This window comes from Andrena cerasifolii, chromosome 4 (assembly GCF_050908995.1).
Source record: "Andrena cerasifolii isolate SP2316 chromosome 4, iyAndCera1_principal, whole genome shotgun sequence".
NCBI lineage: Eukaryota > Metazoa > Arthropoda > Insecta > Hymenoptera > Andrenidae > Andrena > Andrena cerasifolii.
This window is the reverse complement of record NC_135121.1, coordinates 20,883,635-20,911,291: the sequence shown is the minus strand read 5'-3', so window position 1 is coordinate 20,911,291 and position 27,657 is coordinate 20,883,635. Positions and strand designations below refer to the sequence as shown.

The 27,657-nt window shown below is 39.7% G+C and overlaps 4 protein-coding genes and 1 long non-coding RNA gene across 10 annotated transcripts; 4 read left to right on the top strand and 1 right to left on the bottom strand.

The window, feature by feature from the left end:
* Window positions 1-96: 96 nt before the first annotated feature.
* LOC143367615 (uncharacterized) lies at window positions 97-6,789 on the top strand. Of its 2 annotated transcripts, none has more exons than XM_076809604.1 (8): window positions 97-373; window positions 3,822-4,158; window positions 4,507-4,688; window positions 5,646-5,756; window positions 5,831-5,927; window positions 6,076-6,123; window positions 6,212-6,398; window positions 6,470-6,789. In XM_076809604.1, the coding sequence occupies exons 1-8, from the start codon at window positions 97-99 to the stop codon at window positions 6,674-6,676; spliced, it is 1,446 nt and encodes a 481-aa protein (XP_076665719.1). In that variant the 3' UTR covers window positions 6,677-6,789. The 2 variants fall into 2 exon arrangements, with proteins under 2 accessions (XP_076665719.1, XP_076665718.1); XM_076809603.1 differs by having other exon boundaries at window positions 6,191-6,398.
* Window positions 6,790-9,943: 3,154 nt separating this feature from the next.
* LOC143368302 (uncharacterized) lies at window positions 9,944-14,090 on the top strand. Of its 2 annotated transcripts, none has more exons than XM_076810855.1 (6): window positions 9,944-10,797; window positions 10,871-11,069; window positions 11,267-11,441; window positions 11,528-11,600; window positions 11,669-12,426; window positions 12,502-14,090. In XM_076810855.1, exons 1-6 carry the CDS (start codon window positions 10,033-10,035, stop codon window positions 13,718-13,720), a joined length of 3,189 nt encoding a protein of 1,062 aa, XP_076666970.1. In that variant the 5' UTR covers window positions 9,944-10,032; the 3' UTR covers window positions 13,721-14,090. The 2 variants fall into 2 exon arrangements, with proteins under 2 accessions (XP_076666970.1, XP_076666971.1); XM_076810856.1 differs by having other exon boundaries at window positions 9,945-10,797; window positions 10,871-11,033.
* Window positions 14,091-15,577: 1,487 nt separating this feature from the next.
* Sip3 (septin interacting protein 3) lies at window positions 15,578-19,397 on the top strand. Of its 3 annotated transcripts, none has more exons than XM_076810862.1 (10): window positions 15,578-15,736; window positions 15,822-16,102; window positions 16,462-16,554; window positions 16,644-16,796; window positions 16,861-17,151; window positions 17,223-17,437; window positions 17,517-17,737; window positions 18,185-18,590; window positions 18,667-18,984; window positions 19,079-19,397. In XM_076810862.1, exons 2-9 carry the CDS (start codon window positions 15,974-15,976, stop codon window positions 18,980-18,982), a joined length of 1,824 nt encoding a protein of 607 aa, XP_076666977.1. In that variant the 5' UTR covers window positions 15,578-15,736; window positions 15,822-15,973; the 3' UTR covers window positions 18,983-18,984; window positions 19,079-19,397. The 3 variants fall into 3 exon arrangements, with proteins under 3 accessions (XP_076666977.1, XP_076666976.1, XP_076666975.1); XM_076810861.1 differs by having other exon boundaries at window positions 19,061-19,397; XM_076810860.1 differs by having other exon boundaries at window positions 18,667-19,397.
* Window positions 19,194-20,596, bottom strand: LOC143368307 (uncharacterized). Its single transcript, XR_013085211.1, has 2 exons — window positions 20,458-20,596; window positions 19,194-20,387 (listed from the first exon to the last, which is right to left on the bottom strand). It is a non-coding gene; the product is annotated as an uncharacterized LOC143368307 (long non-coding RNA).
* Window positions 20,597-20,878: 282 nt separating this feature from the next.
* Window positions 20,879-25,934, top strand: Flfl (serine/threonine-protein phosphatase 4 regulatory subunit 3 flfl). 2 transcript variants are annotated; one of them, XM_076810858.1, is made up of 5 exons: window positions 20,879-22,259; window positions 22,349-23,947; window positions 24,030-24,181; window positions 24,263-24,665; window positions 24,757-25,934. In XM_076810858.1, exons 1-5 carry the CDS (start codon window positions 22,062-22,064, stop codon window positions 24,841-24,843), a joined length of 2,439 nt encoding a protein of 812 aa, XP_076666973.1. In that variant the 5' UTR covers window positions 20,879-22,061; the 3' UTR covers window positions 24,844-25,934. The 2 variants fall into 2 exon arrangements, with proteins under 2 accessions (XP_076666973.1, XP_076666972.1); XM_076810857.1 differs by having other exon boundaries at window positions 24,733-25,934.
* The last annotated feature ends 1,723 nt before the right edge of the window (window positions 25,935-27,657 follow it).

Sequence of the window (27,657 nt, the reverse complement as noted above, 5' to 3'; positions counted from 1 at the left end):
GGGGTCGATCGACACGAGGTTTGAGGGGAGGGGTGGGTAGGGAGTGTGGACCCTAAATCTAAAATTGTAACTTCGGGTATTTATTAGTTTCCACGGATGAACAATTTTAATTTTGGCGGTATAATGGTAATCTCGGATAGGCTGCGCCATGTTGCCGAAAATCGTGATTGGTCAGGAATGTACTGGATTACCACCAATCGCGTGCGTTGCGTAGGTCTCGATCTGTCTCGAACACTCCGAGCTGAACCGTCGCAGTGCACAGGTGCAACGCAGAACAAGGAATTCAAAGTGATTGTACCACGTGTTGTACCTAGAAGCAGTGATAGAAGTTTACGGAGAATTCCAACATCTTCTAAACACCAAGAAGAGATACGTAATTATGAACAATTATAATTTCAAATTACCTCCTTCGCGGAAATCGGTATATGTAAGACATGCATTGCATGCTGTAGACGAGCGAGTTTTGTCGCGCGGGCATTTCTGTCGTGTAAGGCTAATAAAAGAATAAAACGCAGGAGATAACGTTTAAAATGTTAAATTCCTCTGATAAAGTATAACGATGCGTCGTCGTCGTCGACGCGATACATTCACGAATGCTTCTCGGCATCGCAGTTGTCCAAAGCCTGTCTTGTTCAAGCCACGACATAGTTCTCGGAAAGACTATGTTAATAACACCCTCAAGTGTCGAATTTTCAATGCCTAAGTTGACGACCGCTAAATGACCGTTTGGAACTCGTTCGTCTGTCTGGAGCTAAGATTGCCTCGTAATTTCTATCCTATCTTGTTGAAAATTGTACCAATGTATTGGTGAAGTTTTCCGGATGGAAATAACCCGACACACGACATACATTGCACTAGTTTTAATAGTAACCAATTTGAACATATATTATCCTGAATAATGATCGGGGTAAGACGTACGAATTAAGATATTGTTAAAACTAGCCCCATTTGGCATATTTTGGCTAATTATTGGTACTATTTCCAAAAAGATGGAACGAAAATCATAGAAATTGAAATTTTCGTGATTGGATGATACTAAATACATACATCTCGCGACTCAGTACCGGCCGTTCGATCATGTAAACGAAATATTTTGCGTCGTGTCCCTTGTCGTCCGAGACCTTCTCCTTTATAATGTATTTATATACGTTCTTCAGTCGGGCATCGCATGTTGTAAGCCGTATGTTGATAAATATTGAAGTCGTAATCAGTGACGGATTTAAGGAAAATGGCACAGGTGGCAAACGTTATGAGAGGTAACATTTTTATTTGAATAAACATTTCGAATAACGAATAAAAGTTAAAAAAATTATTCGTTATGTGTTTTATAAAGATTACCCGGATTAACTTTATTCGACGCACGACGAATAATTTTTTTATTCGATGAATAAAGTTAATTCTTTTATTCGTCGGACGTTTCAACTTCAGCGTCGAAGAAAGTTTTCAACTTTAACTTTATTCAACGTCGAATAATTTTCTGACGTGCGTCCGAGCCGCCGAGAACCGGGGAGTTGAGGCCTAGCCCATCGGGTAACAATGTATACTATTCATTCTATCTCTGAAGTAGTTGATTCAATAATTCATATTGTTAGTCATTGAGCTCCTATGGCTAGCCAACCTACAAAATATTAATATTACGCTAATATTGTTAAAAAAGATATACATTTTATATAAAATTTATGTAACTTACTCACTGTCCAAATATTTTTGCAATGTTAAATTTCGACATTAGTTTAGCGCTTATTACGCAAAAAACTGTGTGCTTTGAATAATGAAAATTTATGTTCCTACTAACTACAATAATTGTTGTAATATATTAAGAAACAATTTCAATAACATTATTATAAATGGAGTAGAATCTCTACATTTCATCGATGGTAGTATGAATCATAGAGTTTATATTGACATCCTGAACAAGCACATCCATGCTAGTGTAAATAAAGTGGGACTTAATGACAATTTCATATTTACCCATGACAATGATCCAAAGCATTCTGCATATAATACTGGGCAGAGGGTTTTATATAACACACCAAAATATTTGAAATCGTCGCCATAATCACCACTAGCATCTATGGGATTATAAGTGAATCCGGCCCACTGTGTGGCGCCTACAGTTGTTCGGCGATATGTCAGCGATTACACATAAACTGAATTTGTTTTTTTTCATCGTATCAATATGAAAGTGACACCAATGGATTCCTGGTATTCTCCCGAGTAAATTCACAGAAAATAATTTAAATCGGACTACTATTTTGCATAATGTAAACTTAGCTTCGTTTTAAATTATTTGCTGTCAATTTATTCGGGAGAATGCCAGGAATCCATTAGTGTCACTTTCATATTGTGTAAACAAATTCAGTTTCTATATAATCGATGACACATCGAATAAACAAAGTGTCTGCGGCCGTCGGATGAATTCCCGTTGAATAAACTGATTTCTCTTTCACTCCCAGACCTCTCTATCTTTCATTGTACAAAATATTACATCATTCTACATATAAATAAAAAGATATTAATACTAGGGCTGAGACTATTTGTCGAATTTTTCGGTATTCGAATACTTCAGTTGCACAATTATTTGGCGAATATAATTCGAATATCCAAGTATTCGAATACTATTCGAATATCCAAGTATTTAATATTCGAATAGTATGGTGTGAATTATAAATCAAGTTCTTTAGGTTCATTTGTTAGGGTGAAATCTTGTAAGTTCATGCGTTCTTGAAAACGGAACGCTTTTTCCCGCGTTTCATGCGAAATCAAAATGGATGCTACAATGGACAAAGAATCGTTGTTTACAATAACCTCAATACTATTAAATAAGAGTGATAATGAAATCAGCAGCTGTGATTCGTCTGATGAAAGCGAAAATGAAGATATTAACTTGCCATTTAAAATCGGAAATATTATAGATATCATTAATTGTAAACAAAACGCTCGGAGAGATTATGTTTGCCTAAAAATTGACAGATTATGTAAAACGTGTCATACCGGGATATTCGAGAACAATATTCGAAGAACATTTTCGATATGTAATAAGTATATAATTATACATTTGTATTAAAGACATGAGATAAGGTTTCTTCAAAATAATAACGTAGAAAAGTGGAAGTTGTAATCCTTAGAAAATTGATATGAAAAAAAGTTACTCTTTCTTTTCGACTTATAACAAGTAAATAAGTCGAGAGAAAGGAATACAATTTTTTAATATTGCGCTTCATTTTCGTGAGAATCGACTTTGAAATTTTTAACGATGCGTCCAGTCGCGTATAAGGAAACCTACCCTAATGAAATTCACGGGCGATTTGGGCGTAAGTGGAATTCGTTCTATATCTCATCTTTGGTTTGGTCCCACGTCCCACGATTCTGGCATCATTGGTTTGGCAGGCTTTAGCTGCGCTGGTGGAGGGGGAACACCTACAGTCGTGCGGTGGTAATGCGTGCGTGAGCCGACGCGAGCGCCAAGCCAGCCAAGTGGCTCCGACGCGAAGCTAACCACGGCCAACCAGCATCGCCGGGAAATATGTTGTTGACGCTGGTTGGCCGTGGCGTCAGTTTGTCTCCCACCGTGGCGTCTCGCGACACATTACCACCACTCCTGCAGGTGTTCCCCCTCCCCGAAACAGCCGGCTTAGCAAAACGTTGTCCGGAGACCCTGGCTGCCCTTGGCTGCATTTGGGGAAGTGAGCGCGTGTGCGAGGTGCTTCCTTCTTAATGTTTACAAATAATAAAGTACCAATCTATTCAAATTTTGCGTTTGGCTAACCAAGTAAGAAATTCTTTGATACGTAATATAATCTATCTCTGCTACGTTGTAGGAATGAAACGGCATACATCGAGGAATTCGCATCGTGATGAAAAACCTAAGCCTTCGCGTAATGAAGATAGTGACGCGGTTCTACATGCCAGAACGGAAGAGGAGAGGCGACGGCGTAGACGCGAATGGATGATCGAACACGAAAAAATGGACAGGCATAATAGACTGAAAAGAAAAATGATTATGGAGTATGAGATACGACGCGCTCGTAATATGAGCTTAGCATTTCCCGAAGGAAGATGCAACATACCTCGTAGGAGTAGAAGTGAATCTCCACCTAGTCGATATAGAAGAACTTCCGCGCATCATACACCTGAATGTACTGTACTTTCTAAAAAGTAAGTATAAACTGTCTTTAATAATTAACTGTTGAAGTAGATGCAGTGTCCCATTCACTGAAGGAGGATTTCATAACATTTCATCGTCGGATCGTGGAATTTCCTGTCTTATCTTTGGATGGATATATTTAAATTAAATATATTTTTGACTATATCCAAAAAAGTACATTGATGAAGTGTTAACTTGTATTTGCATAAAATATTGAATTTAGTTGATATAATTTTTTAATACAGCTGTATACTATAAAACAATATGCTTCAAGAAGTAATCAAAATGTTAAATTGTATTAAGTTTCAAGTATAAATCTATTAAATCATATATACAAATAATATTATTTTGCGCTTTAGGTTTGAAACATCAAGTGGTACAACGCCCTTATTTAAAGGATCTGAAGGCACAAAAATTAGTTCAACAGAACTTCGCAAAATCAAAGTAGATATTCATAGAAACATTCCTGGAAGAGTATCTACCAATGAACTCAAGCGAGATATACCCAACAAGGAAGATGTGGTGCTTACAAGAAGAGCGGGTAACGTGTTATTTTTTTACCGTAACTTCTTAAAAATTTTCAGTCATTCAGCGAACGAGTACCACAAAGGAAAATGAGCTCAACGCGGAAGATGATTCTGGGATTTTCTAGAATTCATGATGAACAAATTGAAGTTTCAGAACATTGTATGCTTTCTAATGTAAAAATGTCTCTTCTCTATGAGATATTACTTTCCACTTTTTAGAATCCATTTAGTTTCTGTTTAAATGTATTATCAAAGTCTAGATAAATATTTACACGTTTTCACTTTATCAAGTGCTACATTTGAAGAATGGAATCTTTGTCACTGATATCTACAGTCATGAAGATTCTGGACTTCATGGTCATACTGTGTCCCCTGTAATATTCCAGAATTTTCTCAACTTTATTCATCAAAATAATAACGTGTTTTTGATTCGCCCAGGATATAGCAAATTTGGAATGCAACGTTGGATCACTGTATTGATCGCATAATGTGCAATATGTAAGCACAATTTTTTTTACTTTGACTGTTTTAAGATTGCTATGCTTAACGTATCTCTTGCTTGTTGTTTTATGGACATTGTTTTTTTCTTACGAGCTTGCACAAAGGATTATGCTTCAGCTATATTAACTGCTATAATGAATATAATATATGTTGGTACAAATTAATTTTTCCCCCAAAAACGTAGTTCAAACACGTTTTGTGCATTCTCCTTGTGTCCTGGTTTTGGGAATGTGTACATGTCCAAATAAGTGGATTTTTTAAATGCTTTATGGCAACGCTATCCAAGGTCGTTTACGCGTAAGCTCGGGGTTCTCCCACTCTCGTTTGCGTTGTCAGGGATACCGCGCGACGCTAAAGAGGCGTTGTAAGCCATTTTTAATTATGTCACAGCTGGTAGTTTGCTTAAATGCTTTCCTGATTTTTACATACGATTGCTTTTCTATTATTAAATTTACTAAACTTAACTGCAGGAGAGGGATGCAAGCCGATATTTGATAGAGAAGATATAAAGAGAGCAATAAGCGAAACAGAAGAAGTTGAGGAACATCGTACCGTTGTAACTGTGAATTTGGAAAATTCAGGTATGTTTATTATTTGAAAATGCCAAGATTTATTACAATTTCTGTTTCACAAATATGGACACTTTAATTTGTAGAAAACAAGTTGAAAACGTTGAAAAGGCATTCAGGGTCCTTGAGTCCTACAAGAACCCGAAATCACAGTCCTAGGTGCACGTGGTCCCGTCACCCCAGGTTCGTGCCTGGTTTTTACACAGATTATTGCAATATAAACATAAGTGTAAATCATGTACAAAGAACTTGCTGTTTTAAATGTGTTAATGTAGAATCTGAAATTGTTTAGGGATTTAAATTTTTTACTAATTTGTTTACCCTCTTTCAGGTTTGACGATTCTAAGCATGAAGATGAAGGAAGTTACAGAAGTGATAGGTAAAAGCTATTATTACACTTTCATGTATCTGCGTTCATTACATTTCTTCCAATTGTATTTCACCAGACTATTACATTATTTATATAGGGAGAAAGATCATAGTAGAGAGTGGAAAGATGGTGAGAGATCTTACCGACACCATCGAGAGCGGCGCAAAAATTATTCCCGAGACAGGAGGCAAACAAATAGATCCAGAGAAAGAGATAGGCCTAGAGAACACCGGGTTCCTGGAGAGCATTATATTAGACCAATTCCTGTTCCTATTTATTATGGAGTACGTACTTTATTTACATAAAAATGCGATAATTTAGCGATGATATGAAACTCATTCATTTCTTTGCACAGAATTTTCAACCGAGACCATTAATGGTTGGACCGTGGGTCCCAATTCGAGGACCGCTTGGAGGTGATATACAACCTCCTATGATGAGACCTTTAAGAACATTTCCACCACGACGTGAGTTTACAGGGCCGTTCCTGGATTGTTGGCCGCCCAGATGGAAAAATGCGACCAATATTAAAGTCTCCGCGTTTCTGAAAACGTGTCCGTAAAGAGCACAAGTAGGCCTATATCCTCATTTTTTTCAAATTTTTAAATAGTGCCCTGCTAGTATAAAATTGCATTTGTTCAGAACAATTTCAAAATAAATGGTTTAAAATTTGTTTTTTTTTGTGTTATAATTTTTATAAGTATTCTTATAACCGCAGTAACGAAGCGGAACGGTTTTCTATGCGTTTGATGCTCGTGAGCTTGCGCGGGAATGTTCAAACTTACTTACAATTAGCTGTACAGTTGGATGGATTACGATAAATTTAATTCGAGACGTTTGGACGGTGGTCGAAGCACGCTTCCTAACTACATCGGTTACTTCGTCCTAAGGATCGGGGACCGACTCTTAACGAAATTTGATGGCTTTATTGGTTCCTGGATTTTCTCAATCCGAGTTTTTCTATTCTTCTTGAACAGCGATTCCATATTATTGAAAGCGAAGACCATATTTTATGAGTTTTACAGGACGAACTGCTGCTTACCCAGCGAGATTTGGTAAGCAGATGTGTAAATGAAAAATGAATTTATTTATTACTCGCGCCCGGGTTGAATTGAAGGTTTTGAAGGCTATTGAATAAAATCACAAGCTCTCATACGTCTTCTGGATTAGAGTATAGCTGCAAAGTTAGCATTATAAGAACACGTTCGAAAAACTTAGCAGTAAAAGCCTTTACGAAATAACAATGCGCGCCACGTATTTGCTTCCTTTCTCATCTTCCGTTTCGATCCTGCCATAAACCTTCTAGGGATGTGTTGTCCGCTTCGAAATTGAGTCCGTTGCGTTGGTTGCGATTCATACAGCGAGTGCATAGACGGTATTACCTGATTCGTAGAATTCCCTAGAATCCTCCAACTTCTAGCTCATAATGCGTGCAGCAAATGCAGAAAAAAAGCATGTACCGTCAATGCGCATATTACGCGCATGCGTATTTGTCGCTTTACGTGTGCATATGTATTTCGAGTGTATTCGGTATCAACGGTTAAAGACTTTTATTTTAATTTATAAATTGTTTTAATTTTTTATAATTTATTAATTAATCTGAATAATTGAAAAGACATGATTTTTACACGTATTGTACATAATGTTACGATAAAATTGTTTCTTGTTAGATTTAGTTTACTATAATACTGATTTTATCGCAAAATTAATATAATACGACTAAAAATCATGTATTTTTAAATATTTTAATAAATCACGCCATAATAACAATTAAAACAATTTATAAACTATTGAGATGACTTACTTTATTAAGATTACTGATAAATTATCAGTATTATACAATGTCATCACCAGATTTCTAAAAATTTTGGTTCATTAGATTTTTTTACTGGCTGATGTAGCTCCGAATGGTGAATAATTAGCATTGAAACCTTTAAATAATTTTGTTTATTTATGTTATCCAAAATGTAATTATAGCGCGTGGATATGTAAGCAGAGAATGGGTCACGCTCGTGAGCAGAAATGCGAGCATTTCCGCTGAGCAGAAATAGACATTTTATACTAGATATTAAATAGACTATTATTAGGTTAAAATGTTTTTCAAAATACTTCTTGTTTGTTTTATGTGTAAAGGGGAGGTTAAATATTACGTCTAATAAGTTTTTTGTCGATTGATGCACAAATAAATAATAAAAATGTATTTTTACGCTAACGGAACTCTTACATGATTAGAAATGCGGACATGGATCTTATACCCGATTTCATAAAGTTTTGAGGTGTAACAATAGTATTTTGGAAGGATGTTAAGTTATAAAAAGTTGACAAATGTAGCGTAAAAAAATCTAATAAACATTTATTGTCATGTAGCATATATGTAGGTTACATTTTCTGTCACTTTGAGGAGAGGACCACATAATTTGGTGCATGTTTTTCAAAGCGTGCGTAAAGTGGCGTAAAGAGACAAATACGCATGCGCGCATAAACTGCACGCTTCATGCGCTAGAAGTAGGAGAATCCTAGGGAATCCTATATGCCACCAACGACACCAATGCGGGCATAGACTGAAACGGAACGGTTTTCTCTGCAGTCTATGCGCAGTATGCGTAATTCGGAACACAGCCAAAGCCAGCGCCTCGGTACTTCAGTTTTGCTATGATTCTACGTTGACAGTCCTTAGTGATCCTCTAGGGAGTGATCGGTATAACCGCAGCCATTTTGGAGCAAAACTGGAAATAACAAAACCTAAACGTTTATCTATCTCTTTCAATCAGTATTTTTCTGTCTCTTTCTATCGATATTTCTGTCTCTATCTTTTTTACAGTTTCTTTCTGTCTACTTCCGCTTTTGCTCCAAATCGCGGCAACCAATCAGCGACGATACACGTTCTTTGGATCACTGTCTAGAGGATCACTAGTAGTCCTCCCGAGAAGGCGCCATTTCGTATCTACTACCTGAACTAAATTTGTCACGTGTCTTGCTCTGTTTTATCGTGAAAATGGCGGAGCTCGTATTTGGGAATGCAATCACGGGAATACGTTTTTCGTCCTTATATGACCAAATTTTGGGCTGGGTGAGGACTCATTCGAAAGAGGAAGGTTCAATACAGCGCGCTCTGGTCATCGTTTGAGTCACAAAACTCTTTTAGTGACCTAAAAATACTTGGATTCTGTGGGTGTATTTTGTCGACTTTTGCTCGACTTTGGACATCATATTATTAGATATAAACACAATCTCGTCGAACCATGACCAGAGCGCGCTGCATTGAACGTTGCTCTTTCGAAGAAGACCTCACCCAGCCCAAAATCTGCTCATATAAGGACGAAAAACGTATTCTACAAAACACATGTTTCGGGCCAGATTGTATCGGTATACAGCGCGCTGCATTACCCGTGTCTACCCCCTTTTGCTTCAGGAAGATCTTGTTCAAATAAGTAAATGCTTGTATGTTATTAGATATAAGCAATTGCTTATTCTAAGCAAATGCTTAAGATCATCTGAAGCAACGTCTCTGAATTCCTGATGTCTTAAGTGAAATAGGGCCGATATTCATAATCGCTACTTATTCTAAAGCAAATGCTTAAGCATGCGGCATCCTCTACTAACCTAGTAGCTAGTAAAGGATGCCGAATGCTTAAGCATTTGCTTAAGAATAAGTAGCGACTGAGAATACCGTCCTAGGATCGTCTTCCAGAAGATGATTTTAAGCATTTGCTTAAGAAACGTTTGTGAATCCGTCCTCAATGCGCGAAACGGAAGGTACCCCTTATGTCCTTACATCATGCGTGACCGGATTTTAAAAGTATCTTGATTAACAGGGTTGGCAGCACTGCGTGTCAGTTACAAGATACTTTCAGAACAGTCATGTTTGATTACAGTTGACTACAGCGAAACGCGAGATGTATTTATATTGTGATATATATGTTTATAATTAACAAAGGATGTTATTGTAATTTATATCAGAAAGATCTATGCCTTTCAAGTATAAACATGTTGATTTACGATGTTCTGCACAAAGAGACAGTATATCATTCCGTTGTCAGTGATCTCCGCAATTATGGAATTAAGTACCGGTTTAAAAAGAGTATGTTCAAAATCGAGAGGCTCGAGGGAGCTAAGCATATCTCGAAGAAAGTATTCAAAACTCCTCTGTCGTATCAACCATTAGACGTTGTGAATCTGTCCTCCGGTGGTATCGTACACGTGCCAGTGTTCGTTAGCCAGGCGTCCGCTTTCCTAGAGAAGCATTTCACCCAAGAAGGATTGTTCAGGAAAGCGGGATCGCAAGTCAGGCAAAAGGAACTGATCGCCCGCTTAGACAACGGCGGAACCTTAGGGGAAAAGCACCATGCCATCGATGTAGCTAATTGCTTGAAAACTTTCTTTAGGGACTTGCCGGAGCCACTGATACCATACACCTATCATGACTTATTCGTACACTGTGCCATGCTCAAAACTTATCGTGTACAAGCATTACTGTTGGCTTGTATACTTTTACCGCCGCACCATCTTAATACTTTGGCGTTTCTTATGGAGTTCTTGAAGAGAGTATCGTTGTACGAGAAACAGAATAAAATGGGCATCGATAATCTGGCGAAAGTCGTCGGGCCAAATATCATGCCCCTGCAAGAAGTAACTATATCTGCTGTGCAGATGCGCCTTGAATTACATTTCCTTATTATCAAGGTAACAAATTTCTTCCAATGAAAGTTATACCTTTCGAGAGAAGAGTAATCATGTTCTTTACATTGTATTGTAGATTTTAATTGAGAACGCAGAGCATATTGGTATCTTGCCAGATCATATAACGCGAGCGATTTCTATGGAAACGATCGGCAGCACGGATAATGAGTTGGATGTCTCCGATAGTCATTCACGTTCGAAACCGAGAAAAAAAAAACACCGCAGTGGAAGTCTCACACGTAAGCCACATCTAAGTGCCTCCAACCTCAATCTAAGTATGTCTATGAATCTGTTCATAGTAATTTACGTTAAACTTTCGATGCAATGGATAACAGCATGCTGTAAAAGCTTCCAGTTTTACACAACTTTGTTTTAATGCTTGCATCATTTAATTAACTTAGCAACTATTAATCTCATGAATCGCGACACGTGCGCGTATAAACTTTTACATTTGAATGGCTCCTTTCTTTAGGAATGTTTAACGGTTTGAAGAAGATTGTTGGCAAAGCTCCTGTACCTGACGAACCTAACATATGTGACCATCAGCAGATTCCCGAGAACTGTGATTCGTTCCATGTGTCGAACGCTAAGTGCACCAAAAAGAGAAAAGTTGTCGAGCGTGTAGATCCCTTGAATACAAAGAAGAAGTATGTGTCTGGTGGCTCAATTATTTGTAACTAGTATTTTCTATGTAAATATGGACTAATCGCCTGTTATTTAATCTATATTCTAGGAGAGTCGCAGATAAAACAGATAAATCTAAGAAAATCAGACTTAGTTTGGATCGTTTTGTGCCAAGAAAGCCAGTGAGCATGCTCAAATAATTTGCTTAATGTCTTGTGTACGTTTTTTCTAACTCTTCTAATATTTCCAGAAAACTACCGACGGAGACTCGGAGTCATACGCAAACACCCTTGATGAGTATACAGAACGACGTTGGAGTTCTGTTTCTAATACATGCGACTCGCAAAGAAAGTATAGAAGGTACAGCGATGGTTCCTCGGAGCTGAAATTAATTTTAAAAGACAGCGAAGTATCGAACGAGCTTCAGAAGGAGTACAACAACGTGTTCATCGACGCAGATGTGAATTTATCGGACGATAGTGACGAGCAGGTCTTGTCAACGAAGGAGAATGACATTAGCGGTGATAAGTGCCATGCCCAATTAAGCTCAAGTTCGGAGGAGCTAAAGATTCTAGATAACTTTGATGAGATGCGTTTGTACCCGCCGAAAAGGAGGCTGACTTTAAATAACTTCGAGGCGTACTCGCACCTCGAGGTCACGTCTGTGGACAACCAGTCCGACGAATACGTTACGATACCTAAAAGTGAATACGAGGAGATCAAAAGTAGAGTTTCAGCGATTGAGTCTCGCCTCTCTCAAGAGTTTGGTTGCGTGAGTAGCGAAGAAAATGACGGCTTGTCGCCGCACTCTGTGAACAAAGTACAAACTGCGTACGAGAAGACTTTGGAGGAGGCTAGTATCGAAAGCACAGCGACGACAGATTACTTGGCTAGGAAGCTTGGAAAGGAGCTCAAAATTCGGAGATCCAGCGAGCATAAAATTATAAGGTCTCCAAGCGCTAGGAAAATAGGCACTCTAAGAAGAAGGTCGCAAGAGAGGATTATGAGGTACATTGCAATTTCGAGATGCTTATTCCTGTGAATTTTAGAATCCTTGTATCTTGATTTATTTTGAATTTGCAGCAAACGCGTTAAACGAACAGCTTCGTGGCACATTTCTCGTGGATCAGATTTACAGTCGCAAGGACAACCTGGGCAAGAATTAAATAACGCTTACCATCCACATACCGAACGAGCGTTCTCGTCGGGCTGCACGAAGGACGACGCTTACTTACGACCTGTGTCTACATCCCTCTGGGAGGAAGAGAAGAATAATGCCCTGCTGAATAATATACGCAACGAATTTAATAGCTCAAATATGTATACAGCGAAGCGTAGTTCTATTGGAAGCGGAGTTCTACAACCGATAAAAAATCGAACGCACACGACGGTGCGTCGAGTGTCGTCTTTCCATGGGAATGAACTTACGAGCACCGCTATGTTCTCCGATGAGAAGGTTGAGAAATTGAAAAAGACGAACAGTCAGCAGAATATTCTAAATACGCCTGTGTCTTCGTTAACTCCAAAGTCTGATTGGAAGAAGTCAGCTATGCCCTGGAAAGATGCTGAGCGTTACTTTAAGTCGACGAGTCAAACGAACACCCCAGTTGCTCAGACTGGTCGCGCATCGATAGCGAAATTAAGAACTCAGAACGCAGGGATGGTATTAGCTAAAGCTAAATTGTTCGATGAGTGCACGACTAAACTATACGCGCAGAACACTGTTTCGAATAAGAAGAACAATTGGTTGAGCGTGAACAACAATCAGTTTACAAGCACTTTAAAGCAGAGCTGCGAGAGGACCGAATTGTGTCGAAAGTCAAGCAAGAATATGAAGAACAGGAATGGAAAGTCGATGTCTAAGAACTCTCCTTCCCAAATTACCATGGAAACAGAGAGCACCTGCTATTATCTCTCTCGGGATTCTGATACGAAGAGCTCTAATACATCACGAGTGACCACTAATAGGCAACTTAACGTCTTGTCCGATATAGCGCTTCACCGAAAGGAGAACACGAACGCGAGCACTCCGCCTTCGGTGAAGAAAGTCCCAAACAATACAGTATTACAAGATTCAAGGTTAAGTATGTATAAACCCGATGCCAACGCCTTATGCAAAACTCCACACATTAAAAAGCCGTTGACCGTGAAAACGCCCAAGAGCGCCAAGGCTTTAGTGAGAAAGTCCATAGTAGACTCTCGTAGAACACCTTTGAAAGCCGTCACTCAATTGGGAACCCCGAAGTATCAGAGCCCTAAAAGTATATTGAAAACTACGAGAAACGTTAGTAGACATACCTAACTCGTTAATGTACAGATCTGTTAAAAATGTGTTCAAACATTTAATTTAAGCATTCCAGCTCGTAAACGTTTAAAGAATTCATAGCGAACCGTGACATTAGTATAAATACAAAAGTGTCGATTATAATTTAGCCCGATGCAAATAGATTGCTTTTACTCTAGTTACGCTTTAAGTGCTTGTATAATTAGATGTATAATAACCACAGTGTTCTTAAGTATGAATAAGTTGTCATACAAATATATCAAAGAAGACTACTATTTTGAGTATGTTAAACGAGAACATAAGCGAGTGAACGAAGTATATATCTGTCGGACAATTTTTATATGATGTATGTTAATGCAGGAGAATTAAAGATTCCAAGAAAATCCTAGATTAGTGTGGCATAAACAAATTAAATTAGCGTACCACTATCCTATAGAATATAGATTACAGATTGTAACGAGATCTTCAGATATTATTACAAATACATGTTTTATGTCTGAGCGCTTAAGGGGGGATTCTCGTGTAACAACCCCCGAAATTTATGAATTTTAAAAAAAAAGCTATTAATGTTGCATTAAACTCTTTTATGATATAAGGAGGTATTTTTAAATTTGCAGAAAATATTTTTTTTATGTTGATCCTTCTTACTGTTTATTAATTATTGTGGAATCTCTACGACCATGTTGGAGTCTCGGATAACTCAAAAACTAATTGACTGATCAATTTCAAATAAAGCTCATTTTATTCGTTATACATTTCTCCAGGTATTGGACCAAAAAATTAATTTTAGTTTTTATTTATAATACTTTTTTCTGCGATATAAAGAATAAAGATGAAAAATTTGTCTCAGGAAAAAAGTTACTTTTTCCTTCAAACACTATAACTCTTTCCATTTTTTTTCTTTAAAGTTGACTAATACCAGCATAAACTATCTAACTTTAAGAAACTTCTATTTTTTTTGCAATCAGATGACTGTGATAGGTGCTACACTAGGGTGGCTCGTATTTACTCTTAGTAAAAATTTTTTTCAACATTTTCTTTAGCGCACCCCCCAGAATAGTTCGTAATAATAAAAGAAAAATCTGTATAAAGTTTGAGCCCGATCGGATAACGGGAAAAGGTGCCCCTGGGCCCTTGAACATATAAATAATTATTTAACAGCTCGCGAAGTCGATTTTATATAATATCCTCCAAGTTATTGATTATATAAAAAAAATATGTCGAACAAAATTTGTAGACCCTGACAAGGAGCATCTGTTATGTTCTATTACTTTTTTTCGTGCGACAAACGGTTTTCGAAAAAAGGCCGAAAAACTGAAAAAGAAAATTTTTTTTTCTCAAATTTTTAAAGTTTAAATGCTTCTCGAACACTTGTTATTTATGAATATACCGAAATGTAATTATAATTATTTAAATATTCAACAGCCCGAGGGCACCTTTTTCCGTTATCCGATCGGGCCCAAACTTTACACAGATTTTTTTTTAATTATATGGAACTATTCTGGAGGGTGCCCCGAAGAAAATTCAAAAGTCGAATATAAGAGCCACCCTAGTGTTACACATCCCACCGACAGGAGTTACATCGTTGAAGAGGTGGACAAGATTCCACAATAATTAATAAATAATAAGGATCGACATAAAAAAAATATTTTCTGCAAGTTTATAGATGCCGCCTTATATCTCAAAAGAGTTTAATCCAATATGACCAACATTTTTTTCAAAAAAATTCTTAAATATCAGTTACTTTTAGAGCTGTTAGACGAGAATCCACCCTTAAGTTATTTAAAAGCATACAATTTGCAAGCACGCATTACAAATATGACTGTCATTGTGTTCCACGTGGTTGAAATTTAACGTTAACAGCAACACAGTTGCATGGATCCAGCCAATCAGGTTGCACCGTCTGTCCTTCCTGGAATTGTCAAGTAGAAGTAATACACGTTCGATTGCCGTGCAAACAAAACGCACAACTATGACAGAGGAATTGTACATTGTCTGCCTGGGGGATCTGTTTTCAGTGTCGAGGTAACAAAGGTGTGGGACGAACGCGACATTCAAGAAATGCATACTTATTTTCACGCGAAAGCACGAAACATCATTCTATCGCATTCGTTGATAGTTTCAGATACTGTCGTTATGATAGCAGCGCCTCGTTGATTCCAATCGGATCTACAGCTGTTGATGCACGTAAATTATTGGTACGATAAGTGTCAGTGAATATTTTACCCGAGAACAACAGCCTCTGGAGCTGGAAAGTCGACCGGCACAAAAATGAGGGAGGCTGGAATAATACTGATAAGTACAGCGCTAACGTGCGCTGTAATAGGCAATGCTTATTATCAAAGGAAACAGTTTTATCCGACAGTGGTCCACATAACCAAATCCAACCCTAGTATGACGGTAAGCTTGGACGCTCTCCTCTCTCAGATTTCTTCCCCAATTCTCTCCTGAACCCGCAAGCACAATGCAGTGTTCGGTTTCCAACTGTGCGTGGCTGATAGGCATTTGGAGACTCAGCTCCTACGATGGAGTTTGTCGTGTATACTGTCGTAACCGTTGAATGGCCCATAGCTTTGGAATGCAAGCATCGCTTGCTCTATTTAATATAGAAAAAGAGATGCAGCGTTGACTTTTCACTTGGAAATGACTGCTCGTTGCATTTGGAAACGGTTTCAAAGCACTTGCGCTTGGGGAGTTGGTAGACGTTGATTTTTACACTTCGTAACAGTTACTCTACTTTTCTCCTATGTTAAATTTAGGTAATCTATGCACAAGGTTTAATTCTAGTGTTTATGATAAATGCTTTTCTTCGGAAGATATTTTTTGGTACTCTACGTGCTGCGGAGTTAGAGGTGAGCATACATTGCCATATTTAAGGTTCACTGCGATTATTGTCAAGCACGAGGCATGTATGTTTATGCTCGGCGTTGTCTGTTCGCAGCATTTATTAGAAAAAGTGTGGTATGCAGTGACTGAGACTTGTCTAGCGTTTACAGTGTTCAGAGACGACTTCAGCCCCAAATTTATAGCGCTATTTACATTTCTCTTATTTTTGAAGTCGTTCCATTGGTTGGCGGAAGATCGGGTAGATTATGTAAGTAGAACTGATAGACATCAGGATTTCGATGTTGTATAATTCTTGTTTCGTTGATCTCCAGATGGAAAGGAGCCCGGTGATAACGTGGCTGTTCCACCTTCGAGTTTCTACTCTGCTGAGTCTTCTGTTCGCGACGAATTTAAGTATGATTCGTTACGCGTATAATACGACAGCCTCGAAAGGTCCCTCTGTGCAACTCGTATTTGGTTTTGAATACGCTATTCTTTTAACCGTTGTATTCAACATCACCGTAAAGTATATACTGCATACGGTAGATCTGCAAAATGAAAATCCATGGGACAATAAGCCAGTGTTTCTATTGTACATAGAACTAATAATTGGACTATTGAAGGTAGGAAAGATGTCAGTAACGTCTATGCTGTGCGTGAAACTATTGAAACGAACGTGCTTGTATTCCCTCAGGTAATTTTGTATGTTGCTTTTGTCACTTTGATGATCAAATTGTATACTTTACCTTTGTTTGCACTTCGCCCAATGTATTATACAATGCGAGACTTTAAGAAAGCTTTCCGGGATATCGTGATGTCTCGGCGAGCTATTAGAAACATGAATACGTTGTATCCGGATGCGACGGCAGAAGAATTGGCCGCTGCTGACAACGTGTGCATAATATGCAGGTAAGCACGGCACGTTTCTGCCTTTCCAAGCGTACATTATCACAGCTTGGACATCTGTTCGTCTATATCACTGTCGTAGGGAAGAAATGGTGGCAGCGAGCAAGAAATTACCATGCAATCATATCTTTCATACTGCTTGCCTTCGCTCTTGGTTTCAACGTCAACAAACATGTCCTACTTGCCGTTTGAACATTTTAAGACCTGTTACGAATAACCAGGGAAATAGGCAGCAGAATCAACCGCAGGCTGCAGGACCGCAGCCCCCTCAGGCCCCCCAAGCACCAGGATTTAATCCAATTGGTAAGGATAATAATGCTGGTTTATCTATACATATATATATATATATATAAAAGAAGAAGTCCTGACTGACTCACTGACTCATCAACGCCCAGCTCAAACCGTTTAACTTAGGAACGTGAAATTTGGGAGGAGGATTTTTGGAAATTCTGTCCCCGAGGGGGTGAAAAGGGGTAAACTGTGTTTTCACGGACTTCTCAATATCTCGTAGGCCCGATTAGATATCATCTTGGTTTTTACATACAAAGGTTTCCCACGCAAATCCCTAAAAATCAATTTCAGGATTTTGCACTAATCAACCCCTAAGGGGGTGAAAAGGGGTAAACTGTGTTTTAATAGAGTCCATAATATCTCTTAGGTCCGAATCGAAGCGCGGGGCATTTTGCTAGTGTTTCAATAATAACATTAAGAAAAACTAAAGTTATAGTGTTCGTACTTTTTTAAATATAGTTCAGGTGTTACCAGCATTTTGGGCCGGCTTGCAAGCTCCAGGAGCAGCACCGCAACAGCAACAGCAGCAGCAACAACAGCAGCAACAGCAACAAGCACCAGGGTCAACGGCGCAACAGCAGGGTCAAAATAATGGTGGGAATACACCATCCACGTCATTCCAGAACTTAGCACCTGGCGGTGTACCATTATTCCCGCCACCGTTCCCTACTATGGTACCACTACCTCCGATCCCTACACCACCACCTAATTTAACAGAACTGAGCGAAGAGGAGCTCAGAGCAATGGAGGGGAACCTGCGGCAAGCCGTTGAAGCTAGAATACAAACGCTGCAAAGAGTCCAGCTTTTACTGGATGCTGCCAGCGCCATGATGAACCAATATCAAACGGCAGCTGCTACTGCCAAGTTCGTAGAAATCTTACGTCTCTTTGTACAGTCGTCGAGTAACGTGGTTAGAATTATTATGACGCTCGGTCTACAGCATTCCAGTGCCAACTGCTGCATCAAACGCGAACGTCGCATCGGACGTTTCTTCAATGGCGAAGCCGGGGACGTCGAAGGACTTGAGCTCTGAAATGGAGAACGAGCATACGGATGTTACAGCCGAGGCAGACGTTCCTACTGCAAACACTTCCAGCGAGAGCACGAGTACGCTAACAGGCACAAATAGCAACGAGCTGACCGCAGAGTCGTCGCTTAGGGACGAAACGGAATCTTCTAGTGAGCAAGAGATGTTACGGAGACGTAGGCTACAAAAATTTTCATCTCAGCTCAGTAGAGTAAACTCCGCAGAGTAAACGTTTGTAAACTTATGTGATAATTTTCTGTAATATATAATAGTTTCTATCTTGATTAATGACTGGCCTGGTTTACAGATATAATTAATATTTGAGGGATGTGTAACGATTACGGTTAAGAGCTTGAAATTCAAATTCGAAGTTGACAATTACGATATCGATGATCGCATGTGTATTTGGATAATGATTTAAAAGCAAACGATGCGACGGATTTATCTTTTCTTCTTTTTTTTTAATACAGACTGTTCTAGGAAGGATATAAACGCACGCAAATTATAATTCCAGCGGGCGCTATGCGTACGATCGGAGTTGATCGACTAGTTTGCGTGTGGGTATATACCTTCGCGGTGCGGACAGGCTTCTCCAAAGTGTTTCCCCGAAATAACTTTTGTATCCATTAAATTGTTTCTGTATACTTTGTCTAATTGTTATTCTAATTTACCATTTTTAATCCCATAACTTTTATAGCGACACGCACGACTGAAGCCGTTTAATAGACTTTTCTTTGCTCTGCATTCATATCGGTGTACAGATTATAGGAGCTATCGGATTATGCAGGGAGTATATAGTGTCTGTACATGGGAGTGGTAATATCAATCGGTATAAGACGACTATAATATAATTGTTTTAGACAACAATCATTATATATAATAAATTTATTTCTCTATTTAATAGTGCTTTCGTTTTCATTACTTAGATTTGTATGCAATTTATATAATTTATTGTGCGCAAAGTTATTTGTAATAATTTTGGACAATACATTCGGGTGAGGCTATGGAATGTAACGAGTACAAAATAAATTATATTATCTAAGAAACTAAACTAACACGTTTATTCTAAAATAACTACGAGCTTATTTAGGGAAACCAGAAAGCTTAGTTACAGCAATTTGACAATTGCACTATTTGTACAATAGCAAAAATTGACCAAATTTTGTATCTCGAATTAAGTTTAAGAAGCATTAAACTCCTTAAGAAGAGTATAGAAATTCTAATACCAATTGCCTATAAACTTTTCAAATTAAATACGACATTTATTTATTGCCAATTATCGTTAGCGAAATTTTTCAGTGTAATAGCAACGATAAATAATGATACGTTGCGAATAGTAATGTAAGGCAGTGATCGGAAGTTACGTTCCCAGGTTTCAAAAGTGCGTAAAAAGTGGAACAGAAATATAAAAGAATAATCGCCGTCATCTACTTTTATTGATCAGTGGAAAGATAATTATAACCTCATTTTTCTAAACCGAAGATGCGCAAGCTCGATGTGACTACGGAAAGTAGATCAGATCTCGCCGAACAGTCATCATCATTTTCCATAATTTTACAATTTATGAAAACGTTGTCCTTGCGAAATTGAAGCATGCATTCAGACCTACACAACGTTAAATGCCCTCTAGTCCTCTGAAAACAGTTTCACGTTTACGCAATGCCTTTACGGAACGCTACTGAACGCTACACAAAAGTCGTTAACGTGCAGTTTTTTGCATCGTTACACGTCCTGGCATTCAACACCGTTCTACATGATTTTAATTCATTGACTTTCTACCAGTCATTATCAACTTTGTTTCGATAATATGTGATTCGTGCTCGGTTCTTGTTTGATCGATGTTACCCAATTTATTCGGTGACCGACGAACGGTTAACGCGTACAAACATTGTAAGTCAACATTTTATTACCTATACTCCCCGATACCCTGTTCCCCGCCTACGTATTCAACACGAGCCAAGGTACCTATCATCCACATTCGTGGCGTATAATCGAATAAAAGAGTGCATACGAAAACTCGTTTTCGTCTACGTTACGCGTTATACATACGCCATACGCCACATCTAGAGACTTCTAATTCAATAACTGTTGAACATTACTTACCCGTTGAAAAGGTTTCGACACAAGTGGCTGTCTTACTACGTCGCGGTGGTAAAGTTTCTGATTGGAATTCCGCTGGTGCCGGGCAAGGATCCGATATTATTTACGTTATCCTTATAAATCGGCGACAATTCCCATGTTGCAGCGAGAAACGCGAATACAGAGCGGGCCACGGGATATCGTATTGCGCGCTGGAATCCTTGAGATACACGAGGCGAACCCCGTAGCGCGTTGTTGTGATCTAACATGGCGGAGTGTAGTGTTGTGGCTGTTCAGTGTCTATGTCAATTTTAAAGTGATTTCGCTTAATAAGAAGGAAGGTAGTGCGATGGTCGGCGATCACGGTGCCGCGAGGGATCGAGGAAAATAGTTGCGTGTTGATGATCGCTCGTATCTTGCGGGGGCCGTCTTTGATTTGGGCTTCGTTTGCCGCGGGAACCGTAACAGAGCGGCTAGAGAGCACGCAGAGTGCCGTCTTCCCAGCGACAGAATCGTCCCCCGACCTTCCACGGCGACGGCCTGGTCCCCTCGGGCCGTCTAAACGCGCGACCGTGATCACGCCGCGTCGCGTGCCAGCTACACGTGAAAGCGGAAACGTGTGCTACGCGGACAGTTTTCCCGCGCGTCCCGAAACCTTTTTCTTTGGCGCAACGAATCAAGGGCTTATGCAACGAGCAGCGCATAAACATCCATCACGGTAAACAATCTCGCTCCCGTCAAAACTAGCCCCCCCGAAGCATGTGAGCTGGGCGACGGGCCGACGACCCACCGTATCGTATTCCGAGGACTGCTAGCTGACAAACCTCTGTACCGTGCCCGCGAGCCCGTTACAAGGAGATACTGTACGATTAGTAGGGGAGAATACCGTGGTTCACCAGCACAGGCTTGGCGGGGTCTGTTGGTAAACTTCGTTAGGGGGCCGGCAGAGATTCCTTATGGCGTTACCTTTCGTTTGTATCGCTGGCGTACCTGAGACGTTCGATCGGTATAACTGTACGCAAGGGTCCGAGTCCTAAGGGGAGGCTAGGAAGGTTGATATATTGGTAGGGAAGCTTGATGGGTTACGAGAAAGTTCGTTGGTCTATCGGAGCACCCAGATTTTACCTGTGAGAGTATCTACGATAAGGCGAGGAGCCGGTGGAAAGCGAAAGGGATGCGAGATTGCTGGTGATAATATAGAACAGCGTGCATAAGTTCAGTTTTGCAATATGACGGATACACGTAGAAGAGTAAAGTTGTACGCGCTGAACCTCGACAGGCAATGGGACGATCGTGGTACCGGTCATGTTTCATCGTCGTATGTAGATAGACTGAAAGGAATTTCGCTTTTGGTCAGAGCGGAGAGCGACGGTTCCGTTCTATTGGAAAGTAGAATACAGCCCGACACTGCATATCAAAAGCAACAGGTAAGTAATCGTCGACGAGTTTGTGAATAAATTTGACACAATTTTGGTTAAAAAATGGTTAGGCTTAACTTATTTGTCTTGCGTTTCAGGATACTTTAATAGTTTGGTCGGAAGGAGATAATTATGATTTAGCCCTAAGTTTTCAAGAAAAGGCTGGCTGTGATGAGATTTGGGAGAAGATATGTCAAGTCCAGGGCAAGGATCCGTCTGTGGAGATTACGCAAGATATCGTGGAAGAGTCTGAAGATGAGCGGTTCGATGACATGTCGGATGCTGCGCCCCCCATAGAATTGCCACCGTGCGAGTTAAGCAGATTGGAAGACATTAACGAGCTAATAGGAAACTGCCTGTCCTCCCAAATGAGGAAAGACAAATTGGCGCTGGCTATAGAATCGGAGGGCTACATCAAGAAACTATTAAATCTATTTCACACATGCGAAGATTTAGAGAACATTGAAGGATTGCATCATCTTTATGACATATTTAAAAATATTTTCTTACTTAATAAGAACACGTTGTTCGAAGTTATGTTTAGCGACGATACGATTTTCGATGTTGTCGGGTGTTTGGAATACGAGCCGACGTTACCTCAGCCGAAGAGGCATAGAGAGTATCTTCGACAGCTGGCCAGATTCAAGCAGGCGATCCCTATCACAAACGCCGAGCTGCTGGCCAAAATACATCAGACGTACCGGGTTCAATACATTCAGGATGTAGTTTTACCGACGCCCAGCGTATTCGAGGATAATATGTTGAATACATTGAGTAGCTTTATATTTTTTAATAAGGTTGAAATAGTAACCCTGATACAGGACGACGAGAAATTCCTTACCGAACTGTTCCGTCAGTTAACAGACGAAGCGGCATCGGATAGCAAGCGACGTGATCTAGTTCTTTTCTTAAAAGAATTTTGTAACTTTTCTCAGAATCTTCAGCCGCAAGGGAAAGAGGCCTTTTATAAAACCTTAACAGCTCTTGGTATTTTACCAGCGTTAGAAATTACTCTAGCGATGAACGATGCCCAAACGAAAACAGCCAGTATAGACATACTGACGTACATAGTGGAATATTCACCGAGCGTCGTCCGAGATTACACGCTGCAACAGATAAACAATACAGAACAGGACCAAATGTTAATAAACGTAATAGTTGCCCAGCTGGTCGGCGACAGTGACCCAGAGCTAGGCGGAGCGGTGCAGCTGGCCGGTGTATTACGTCTGCTCCTCGATCCGGAGAACATGTTGGCCTCCGCTAACAAGTCAGAAAAGACTGATTTCTTGAACTACTTCTACAAGAATAGTATTGGAACGTTGATAGCACCACTTTTAGCCAACACAATCGGGGAGCGGCCGGCAAGGGAGGATTACAGAACGGTGCAGCTTTTAGGATTGATCTTAGAGTTACTGTCATTCTGCGTAGAGCATCATACATACCACATCAAGAATTGCATATTGAACAAAGATCTGCTCAAACGGATACTGGTCTTAATGAAATCCACGCACACGTTCTTAGTCCTGTGCGCTTTAAGGTTTATGAGAAAGATCGTGGCCCTGAAAGATGAGTTTTACAATAGATACATAATCAAGGGGAACTTGTTCGCGCCTGTGTTCGATGCATTTGTAAGAAACAACGGCAGATACAATCTGCTGGATTCCGCTATTCTTGAAATGTTTGAGTTCATTAAATTGGTGAGTTAACGTATAATTATCAGTGGCTAGCTCTCCGGAAGCTATCGTATCTTTCTAACGTAAATCGCTCGTTCTATTTTAGGAGGACATTAAATCCTTGTGTTCGCATGTTGTGGAAAATTTCTCGAAAGAACTGGAAGCAATCGATTATGTACAAACGTTCAAAGCTTTGAAATTAAGGTATGAACAGCATCAAGATAAGTTGAAGGATCGAGACAGAGCAGCTCTTGACAGGTACACGGTGTTTCTCGAGTAAATTCCCTTTCTGTAGGGGGTTTCGAAATAATATTTTTCTGTGATTGCGTGTTCCATCAGTGTTCCATCCATATTGAGAAATAGTCGATACAGAAGGGACCAGAGACAATTAGACGAAGAGGAGGAGATGTGGTTCAACGAAGAGGAAGACTTCGACGAGGGCGAGGCGGTCGTGCCAGCGGCGGCGGCAGATCTCGTGCCTCCGGCCTCTGCTAAGAAACAGTCGTCAACTTCAAACTCTGCGCTGAATCCGGCTATCGCAGACTCTAAAAGCCACCATCAGCAGCAGCAGCAACAGCAGTCCGTGCTGAATAACAACACCGCTAATAATAACATTACCTCGCAGCAATCGCAAATCAATAATAGTACAACGGCAACGAACGAATCTCCGATCGCCTCGGACATAAATCCAAATTCAGCTATCGGCACGGTGGAGAAAACTGGTACTACATTATTTAAAAAGGTATATATCCAACTTTCCCTAACCGACGCGCTCGAATTACAATTAACGGAGGTGCTCCATAATAAAGGCCTTCAATGAAATCGTTTCGCAGGGCTTAGTCGATTACGAGGGGGATTCGGACGAGGAGGACGAGGACACGGAGGTAACGCCTTCCCCGAAGCGGCAAAGATTGTCATAGTAGGCAGACTGGAAGCGAACGAGGGATTTGTGATTTTTAATCACTGCTACCATTTCTGGCCCCTCTTACACGTGCACAAAGGACTCGATCAGGAAATCGTACAATCAACCCTTTTATAACAGAAAGAAGGACCGTTCTTCTTGAGTGAGTGGACACGGGGGATAACACACGTGTTTGTAATGTGGTGGATAATTGACATACCTTTTTGTGTCGGGTTGTGTATAAATTATACGAAAGCATCGGTACCGAACGCAGGTGGGTGAGGAATGAGAAAGGGTCTATGAAATGGGATGTATGTAATTGAAAGGAGCAAAGGGAACGACGAGCCGATCGCGAGCGCGAAAGGAAGACAGAACTTTCCTTAACGATGGCATGATGGTAAACAGCAGAAAAAATAAAATAAAAGCAACAACGTTGTGGCATAATATTGTATGACCACGTAAGTGTTAACAGTAAAAAAGATTTTAAATGAAAAAAATAGTCCATTCCACGTTGTCTGGAAAAAATACCCCCCACGTACTCTAGGAGAAATTTATTTCAAGAACATAGGCTAAGAAACTCTAGCCAGGCCTAGTGGTTCTTACGAGTACAGAGAGTTCTAAGCGTGTGCTTGGATTCGTGTAATAATTAAATTGTGACTGTACGTCATATATGCATCTATTAAGAAGAAACTTATTATGTAAAGAAAAAGAAAAAAAAATATCACATGTAAAAGTACATGATGTGTGTACCGCACAAAAACAACTTGAGTGTTTTGTTTTGCCATCCATAAATTTCTTATTCGTGCGATGGGCAATTGGGACCCGTCCTCAGAAAGGGGGTCAGGCATCATGAAACTTTAATCCAATTCAAAACAGAAATAGTATTTAGTTTGTACATATATGTATATTTGTAACGATTGTAAAACAACCATTCGTGGGTTAAGCAGAGAGAGAGAGAGAGAGAGAGAGAGAGAGAGAGAGAGAGAGAGAGAGGGAGAGTATGCGATTCCTTTACAAATTCAGTTTCCTTTAAGGTTCTTTGAACGAGCTTTTCGGTTGTCGATGTAAGTAGTAGAAATTGTACAATAATAAACATTTGATTTGTGTATATTTACCAGTTTGCACTTCATGCCCGATATTTTATTCCTCGATGTTAAAAAAGAAACAAACACGCAGAAAAGGGAAAGAAAGACGATGTAACGTGAAAGTGTCTTGCAATCTTTTGAGCATTAAACATAGCTCTTCTATTCGCATAATTTATTCGCAACTATATGGGCAAGAATAGAGAGCCTGGCATCATTGTGCTTTGTAAAGAGAAATATTACAATAACTTGCGAAGATTCATTAAACGTGCATTTGCATCGTTGCATAGTCTCATTTGAATTATTTCTCAACGAAATAACGTGATTCTCTTTCGTTTAGAAATTCGTGACGAGCCTTAATAGATACTCAGATTCATATATAGATCTACGTCAGCCCCAGATAAAAGTGTCTACTTAATTTTAAACTACTGATACAACCGAGAAAGCTGGTATTAAGAGTCTATTCTTCTTTTAATTTACATCGATGTCGTTTCCATGTAACATTGTTTCTACACTTGATATTATCCTTTCGAGTGCCCGAACTAATTGAGTTTGCTCGAACAGACGAGGGAAGAGTATTATAAGCTAATGTATAGATTTTTCACAACACCTGACACCCAACAGAGACTTTCTAAGACTGCTTTAGAACCGTATGTATATTGGACATTTCGTAAATAGTATACGTACGTCTGTGTACGAGAGCATACATGCACAGGATGGTTCATGTAGCTTCATGGCCTTAAATAATTCGTAAATCGTTTACCACACAAAGCAGAGTATTTCGAACAAGATCTGCGTGGTATTGGAACAATTAATCCGTTTGCTATCTTGCTTCTTTATATCAACACTGTCTCCCCAAACGTGTTCGACGCTCTTTCAAACTTCAGAATGAGACGTCGAGCGCGCCACTCGAGACACAGAGGGTACCGTTCGTATCTGGCCGAAGCAGCAAGCTAGCAACAAATTAATCACCGCGTTATATGTATTCAGTACCAATCAGTCTCCAATCAAAACGATTCCCAACCGAGCGGAACAGTTTACGAGTTCTTTACGGTCCTCGAGTTAGGCGCATCAGCCTGTCCATTAACTTATGATACAGATAGGTAAATCTTGGAAGTTAATCCAGTCACGATACGAGCGAAACCTGTGAATATCAAAGTAGGCAAATTCGCTGGAGCTGAATGCGATATAATGTACATAAGAGAGAGAGAGAGAGAGAGAGAGAGAGAGAGAGAGAGAGAGAGAGAGAGAGAGAGAGAGAGAGAGAGAGAGAGAGAGAGGGAAGAGAGAGTGCGGCTTGGACTGACCACGGAGCGAGAGAGAGAGAGAAAGAGAGAGGGGGGATGAAAGAAAGATAGGCTAATATTAATTAATTAAGAGGATATCGAGTAATGTTGTTCTTCATGTGTTTTACATATATTCGCAATTTATTCGATAAACGAGGGGCGGTCGAGCTGGGGGGGGAGGAAACGGGTGCGTCGTGTGTAATCGGGGATGCAAAGTGAAAGAGAGGGGAATCGATATCTAAGTGATACTAGATTAACAGAAAAGAGAAAAAGAAAAAAAGCGCGATCGTGTACGCTGTTTAACCTGGATTTAATACATATATGGAGTGTTTCAGACTTGTTCGTTGTTCGCGTCGCTTTCATTACTGTCGTGTTTTTCATTTCTTCTTGATTTCGACTTTCTTTTTACGATTAACGGTGATGCGTCTATCGATTTTGAATTCGCGTATTTAGCGTGATCCTTTG